Below are 8,065 nucleotides of genomic sequence, written 5' to 3'. Positions count from 1 at the left end.
CAAATTGAAAGATTTAATGTATAAGCTTGAGGAAACTTACAAATCACACATCGACTATGATTAGAAGTCGTCTCTCTTTATTAGTGCTGCTTCTTAATTCATAGTGTTAAGTAAAACAGAACATATTCTTAGGGACCTGGTGCTAATAACATCAAAGTGAAAGGATGACAGTCTGAATTTCTTGTTCAACTTTGGAAATGCTACGTTTTGTGTCTGGTGTATTCTAGTTATGGAAAACCACATGTATGATATAACAAACGGAAGCATATAAGAAATACAAGATACAAAATAGATATGTATTTATGCGCTCACAGTGTAAATATATTAATTCTGACTGCCGCCTGTCATTGAGAGACTGTTTAGATGTGTTCTGATGTCATCATCTTTATGGTCGATAGACCTTTCATCTGTATGCAAAGCAATGTTAAAAGTGTATGTGCCCTACCATGGGGTGTTAGTCTAGAAATATGTACATCAAGGTTGCTATGCTGCAAAAAATCTAAAACATGCTTTTGCCTGCCATGATTTTAACACCATCCTGTAACTTGTTCTCGAAATTCTTGTTCTCCAAAGAGTATGTTTTTGGAAGGCAGATTTGAAGGAGCTACGATGCTGCTGGGACTGCACACTGCTAGTGTAGGTGATAGGGGATAAGTAAGTATTAGGAATACAACTTGTAACCAGTGATGGGAAGAGAAATGAAAGAGAGAAGGTTAGAAAGACTCAAAAAGAAATACAAGCATTCCACAGACCAGTAACTAACCAGAACTCGTTTACCAAATTCTGGTAGATGGTTTACAGAGTCAGAGACTCTTGTCATAGTATAGATGTACAATGTAAAAGTGTCATGAATGACTGCACACATATGTTGAGAGGAAGATGCAATTCCACATCCAAAAAAGTCAGTCATTATCACTTTAGATCATCTCTCGTTGATAATTATACCTCTTTGTTAAATATTGGGAAGAGGTTACAAAAAAGGAAAAGATACCAGAAGATACGATATAGAGAGGCTAAGTATTTTAGTAACACTGGCTATACCTATTTGATGCCCATCGATGGAAGTTGTAGTGGCTAAAATTTAAGGTACATGTTACAAATTGGTTGCAATATTAATTAAAATAAAGTACTATTACTATTATGCAGTGCAATACAAGCACAAGATCACAGCTTGGTAGTTAGTCTTCATAATGCATGGGGAACCACCCAAAAATCGAGGATGATGTTACATATCTACGTAAAATGTGTGCAGAGCCCAGCAGCATTGCACATTGTAATTGACAGATAAATTTGTAGATATTGAGTTGTTTCAGATGCCGGTCAAGGTCTTTGGGCACCCAGTATATCTGGACGACCCCTGCCAGATGGTGCCAGAGGGGCTGTATTTCAACCTTCAAGTCTTCATAATTGGTTATTTTTTTGTTGTTTTTCATTGAATCTGCCATCACTGGGTATAGCAATGTCAACGAGCCACACCCTTTTCTTTTAAATGATGGACAAATCAGAAGTGTTATGGGCCAATACTTTGTCTGTTTGTATATGGAAATTCAACAGTATTTTTACTGCTTCATTTTGAACCACTTTTCCATGATTATGGTCCTATCCATTCTTAGTTGTTCACAGATGGTAGTTTTTCAGAGGTTCCACTGATTTATATTTCCATGCAATTGTGTCTTTGTTTGTACTCAGTCTGTGCAATTTTTTTTTTAGACCAGATGAATATGTGGTCAGTTGCTTCATTAGGTCCTTTTATAGAGTCAGCATTTTGCATCTAGTATAGATTTTTTCAACCTGGCTTTTAGTCCTGAACACCTATGCTTGTAAAGCTAATACTAGTGTTTCTGTTTCTTTTTTAAACTTCCTTATTTTCAGACACAATAGTATCCTAAAACTTTCATTTTGTAATCAATTTTACAAATGCATCTTTCACATCATTGTTTCTCAGTGTATAAATCATGGGATTTAACATCGGTGTAATAATTAAATACAATACAGCAATCACTTTATCAGTGCCAGGTAGAGAACTCGATCTAGGTTTCATGTAGGCAGCCATTGCTGATCCATAAAAGATTGCCACAACCATCATATGAGAGCTGCATGTGGAAAAAGCTTTCTTCCGCCCGGATGATGATGCAATCTTTAAGATATTTTGAATGATATTAACATAAGATATTACAATAAAGGTTACAGGAGTCAGAAGAATAATAATGCCAACGATAAAAATGACTAATTCCACTAGTATAATGTTTTCACACCCCAGTGACAATACTTCTGTCACTTCACATGCAAAGTGATTTATTACATTGTGTCCACACGTGTCAATATTAAGTGTAAGACTTACATGGGAAATAGACAAAAGGAATCCACTCATCCATGTACCAACTGCCAGTCTAATACAGACCTTCTTACTCATAATAGTGGTGTAATGTAGTGGATAACATATAGCCACATAGCGATCATAAGCCATAACAACAAGCAGAACACATTCACTTCCACCTAAAGACAGGAAAATGTACATTTGTGCTGCACATTCACCATAAGAGATGACTTTATTGATGGACAACAAATCCTTCAACATTCTTGGTAGAGTTGAAGTAGAATAACAAAGATCCAGAAAAGACAGGTTGGAAAGGAAGAAATACATAGGAGTGTGAAGGTTGGCATCTGTCAGGACTAGAACAATGATGAGAAAGTTTCCAATCAAAATAACTGTATACACTGATGTAAAGATAATAAAAAGCCCAACTTGTGTCTTTGGGTCACTGGAAAGTCCAAGAAGAATAAATTCTCTGAGTATGGTCTCATTTTTCAAATGCATTCTGAAAAAAAAGAAATTGGTAACCTAGTTGGATAATGTTGATTTGTTAAGAAATAATATTTATGTACATTCAGATAAGATATTTCTTTTCAAGCCATAACTCATCCTTTGTGCATATTTTATTGAGCAGCGTATGCATATTTTAACTATTTTTCTATCAGGATTTTTGGACGTTTTGCACCTCTGGAAACAAATACAATATTTCAACTTTGAACATGTAGAAATAAAACCTAAATTGCAAAATAATTAAAACATACAAAACCTCCACACCCATACAGTTGCAATCCAAATTATTCAACCCCCCTTTTGTAAATTAGGTTTTTTGCAAAGTTTACAAGCATTCAGTTGTTTGTAAAAAAAAAAAAAATCTAAAAAGCTCAACACAACTATTACAACAAGTGGTTTATCCAAAGCAACCAAAAAGGTCACTCTTTTAAATTCTGCAGTTCAGAATTATTCAACAGCCTGAATAGAAACACACCAAATATCTGAACTAGCAAGGGCCTGACTGTGATGTTGGATTGCACTTTAAAACATGGCTCAGTAGCAGTTTTCACTGGTTTGACTCCTATTTAAAATATAACTTTTAATGATAACTCGTATAAAATATAAATCTCCACAGAGAGAGTCAAAATATACTTGTGGTTAAAAAACCATAGTCTACCCGTTCTATATGTGGTCCATCAGTAGTGATAGAGAGGCTCTCGTACAGTTTCAATAAAGATAAATGTTTTGTACTGTATTATTGAGTTTGACCTCAACAATCTGGGCACCACTGGAACCTTTCCAGCGGTGGGAGTGGAATAGTAAAGTTGTATAACATATCCACTTTCACCGTAGGACTGAATAGTTGGAACGGATGGACTACCGTCCAGAAGCAACCCAATTTGTCTAGTATTGTGATGATACAGACCGTAGGTAGCCAACCCTTGGGTTCAAAAAGATTCAAAGATCAATAAAGTTAGGGGTAATTGTTTGATTCTGGATACAACCAGATATTGATGTAATCAATAACCCCAGCTTTTATCTGTATTCCTTAGCTCAAAATGAAATTTAAATATCACTAGAATCTCCAATAGATAGGCTCTGGCTCGACGCGTTTCCGTCGCTATGATGCAACCTCATTAGGAGCCCTAATGAAGGAGGGATCAGAGAATATTTTTGTCCCTGTAGCTGATATTTGAGCAATCACGATAGATGGAAAAAAGTTTTTTTCAAAACCTGATTTACAAAGGTATGGACCTATAAAATTCTATGTGATAGAGTAATGAGGACAATGCCTTTCTATGCTAGAAAAAATGTTTGCGCTAATGTATATTAATCAAAATATCCACTGTATTGAGCAGTGGATATCCAGTCCAAGATACTATTATAGCCTCAGAACAATATCCTTGATAAGACTGGGCTAAAGGCAAACCCTATTTTCAGTCAGTCAATACTGCTCAGGTATGGTCCCTGATAAGGCCCTAAGTAGGTGCCCAGAACAAAGTTTGATATTAGCAGAACCAAATGATATTCAATAGAGATCCTAGCATAGTCTCCAGCCCTTAGGGTAGGCTGGAGGCATCTGAATTGCTTCAGGAGCTTGCCTGCTTATAAAGCCTGATTAAACCCCTCCCAGACTGGGGGTGTGTGCTTTTTGTCCAATAGAGAACCTGGTATCCGCCCTTTGGTAAATACTAGTTAATGATTCCTTAGAAGGCTACACTAGTAGGGTGCAGAGCCTAAAGACCTCTAGCCCCATTTTAACCTGCTACATGCTGAATAGATCGCTATATAATACATCACCTTGATGTCCCCGATGTACATTGCCGATCCATAATGTCTCCGGCGTAGACGTGGGTCACCTGAGCTCGGTCACGAGATCCCACGCGTCATCATAGTGGAGTCACATGGCACGTTTACGTCAGCGACGTGTGGTCACATGATCGGACGTGCTGCCCGTGCTCCAAGAAGGTAGACATTGCAGGGGCCTAACAGGTAGTCACATAATCTAGTGCATTGTCATAGTGACCTAGACGCTCGTTTAATATGGTAATTATAGCGGCAATCAGAGATAGTGGCCGATAGCTAAACGGCAAATAGAGACAAGGTAAATTAAACCAGCAGATCCCTGTAATTATGCCACAGATGTAGATCATAAGGATTACAATATCCTGCCCCAACGCCTATCATGCGTATTTCCTCATTTAATGATGCATAAGTTGGAAGGGGGAGGGAAAAGAAACATTCCTCCAAAGATATCCAATTTATTACAAGAAGCTGCTGATTGCAAGGATCCTTGTAAATATGCCACAGATGTAGATTATATGGATTATAATATCCTGCCCCAACTACTATCGTGCGTATTACTTCATTCACTGATGCATAAATTGGTGGGGGGAGGTCTTCATGCACCAAATCAAAAATATCCACCTCTACTGATTCAAAAGGACAAGAAGAGTCACCTCTGATATGCTCAAAACCATATCAATAGGCCACAGAGGTTTGTGGATTTTTTTCTGTAGAGTGATGAAACAAAACTGAAACTTTTAGGGCGCCCACCCACTGGCGATTTTTTTCCCTGCGAAATTCGCAGCATTTTTTTCTCTGCAGGGGTCTATGGGACTTGTAATGTTAAAATCGCGATCGCGCAAAATCGCAATTTACCGCGAAATCGCCAGTGGGTGGGCGCCCTTAGTGAAAAGGAATCAGCTGTATACTACCCTTCTAAAGTTTTAGAACAGCTCATTTTTTCCAGTTTTTATTGTTTTTTACATAGTTTAATGCCTTAAAGGAGTTGTCCAGCCATGCAGGGTGACATTTTATTTTATTTTATATTAATAATGCTTTCCTTTCACTAAGCATTGTAAAACACAGCATACATGGGATCAAAATGGCATACAGATTAGCTATAATGTCTGTTTCTTACTTTGTAATCTGATGTTGAAAGAAATATTTAAAGAGGGTGTCGTTGTGCTGCAATACCTCAATGCCCTGTGCTTCTCCCCTCTTTGTGTGCGTCCTCAATTACAGCAGGACACGCTGTAAAAACTGCACCCAAAAACCGCACCCAAAAAGCACGCAAAAATGCACCCAAAAACCGCACCCCAGAACTGCATCTAAAACCACATTCAAAACCCGCACCAAAACCCCAGCAGTAATAGTTTTTTTGGGTTTTTTTTTCCAATCAATTTTTATTGAAAAATTTTTGGATTCATTACAAACAAAATCCATTAAGGAAGGTTGACAAAGGTACAGGTATTGACAGTATTCTGTACAACATTACTCACAAAGTTATACCAGAGTCTCAGCCCCCCAACGGATGACATACAAAATTGCATGAAAAATTGGGTCAGCTCTGCCCACGGGGTGGCCCACGGAGCTGGCTAAACCCTGAGCATAATAGAAACAACCAAAAGTGAAGACAAGACAGACTGGGGGGGGGGGGGGGGGTGAAGGAAACAGGGGGGGGGGTATATCATGCTGTATTGCCCATCGGTGGGGTGAGAACGTCTCCTAGCTGTGTCCAGGAGATGCTCTGACACTGGCCCTGACTGCGATTGAGAATGCGGTACGGGCACGGACTCCTGGTTTGCCTCAAGGACCCCTGGAGGAGGGCTTCAACACCACGCTTCAGTTTGCCTACCGAAAAGGGAGGCACATCAACTGCAGGTTTGACCAATTTCATCCCTGATTGACCTCCAAGGGTACCAGATTTTTAAGAACGTATCATGGGAACACCTCGACCAACTAGAGAGTTCTTCTAGATTCATTAGAAGATCTACTTTATCTTTCCACAAAAACAGAGTGGGTGGGTCTAGTTGGCGCCACTTAAGTGGACTAAGAGACTTTGCTACGTCAATAAGGAACGCTATTAATTTGTGTTTTAGGGGGTGAAAGGCCGCTGTAGGCTTCCACAGGAGAACCACTTCAGGGGAGAGGGCCAGACCGGGAGAAAGCTTTTTGAGCACACATCCGACATTGTTCCAGAAAGATAGCAGACAAGGGCAGTCCCACCAGATATGGAGGAATGACCCAGTGGGGGAGTCGCATCTCCAGCACATATCCTGCGAGGCCAGTTTGTGATCAGATAACCATTGAGGGGTTCTATACCACCTCACTAATAACTTATAGTGCGATTCCTGGGAGGTGATACAAGGAGATAACCCATATGCTGTTCTCAGAATGAGCTGCATTTCGCTAGGAGTGAGGGAGATCCCTAGCTCTTTTTCCCAGGAAGTAATAAAGGTGGGTTTTGTATTAGTTGGGGGCGCAATAAATTGTTTGCGAATATACGCCACCTTCCTTTTATTTGGATTTCTTTCAACTAGTGCAGTCTCAAATAGAGTTATGGGTCTAGATGTTTTATGCACCTTCAAGAAGTCCTTAATCACTTTGGTCACATGTGCCAAAGCTAGGAATGTGAGATTATGGTTGGGGAGCAACTCCACTATTATTGCGGGGGTAGGTTCGTGGGCCAATGAGAAGACATCCGAGATAGTCTTATCCTTAAATAACTGCCATGAACTAACTGAGCACGAGTCCAACCGAAGTCCTAGGATTTTATGCAATGCGCACAGTGGAGTGAGAGGGGAAGGGCAGGGAGCTAGGGAGTCTCTTAATTTATTCCAAGTCTCAAATGTCCCTCTAAGAAGCAGATTACGTCCTCCTCCACTACAGGCCTTCACATTGGGGAACCACAGATCGTGTAGGATGGTGGGGCCATATGAGCCCTTTGCTAGCATAAAAATCAGAGGGTCTTTGGCCGGATGCGCCATTTCCATCCATTGACTGAGTTGGGTAGCCAAGTAGTACTCCCTGGGGCAGGGTAGGTCCACTCCTCCTTCATATCTCCTCCTTGTTAATAGACAGTGAGGCAGTCTTGGTCTTCTCCCTTTCCAAGCAAACTTCGAATAGGCTACTCGCACTGTTTTAAAGAATGTGTTTGGAATAAAAATAGGGAGAAGTCGAATTTTGTATAGAATTATAGGGAGAACATACGACTTCCTCCCCAACCAGGATATGAAGGGGAGGTCATATGAACAGAGTAGATTTTTAATCTTGGTTAGTAGGGGAATAAAGTTTGCGGAGTACAGGGCCTCTGCCTTCTTTGTGAATTTTATACCTAAAAAATCTACGTCAGAGTTAGACCAAGAGAACGGAGATTTACTCTTCAGCTCTCTGAGGTGAGCTAGCGGTATGGAGATATTTAAAACCGTGGACTTAGAGTAATTTATTTTTAAATTGGAGATGACTCCAAACTCT

The 8,065-nt window shown here is 39.8% G+C and overlaps 1 protein-coding gene across 1 annotated transcript; it reads right to left on the bottom strand.

Moving 5' to 3' along the window:
- Nucleotides 1-1,894: 1,894 nt before the first annotated feature.
- On the bottom strand, nucleotides 1,895-2,818 carry LOC136577713 (olfactory receptor 2B6-like). The gene has a single exon (XM_066577630.1). It carries the CDS (start codon nucleotides 2,816-2,818, stop codon nucleotides 1,895-1,897), a length of 924 nt encoding a protein of 307 aa, XP_066433727.1.
- Nucleotides 2,819-8,065: the final 5,247 nt, after the last annotated feature.

This window comes from Eleutherodactylus coqui, chromosome 8 (assembly GCF_035609145.1).
Source record: "Eleutherodactylus coqui strain aEleCoq1 chromosome 8, aEleCoq1.hap1, whole genome shotgun sequence".
Lineage (NCBI taxonomy): Eukaryota > Metazoa > Chordata > Amphibia > Anura > Eleutherodactylidae > Eleutherodactylus > Eleutherodactylus coqui.
This window is presented reverse-complemented; position numbering and strand designations above follow the sequence as displayed.

Bases quoted from the DNA above. Each gene is read 5' to 3' on its own strand.
- LOC136577713 (XM_066577630.1), bottom strand. From the start codon at position 2,818: ATGCATTTGAAAAATGAGACCATACTCAGAGAATTTATTCTTCTTGGA.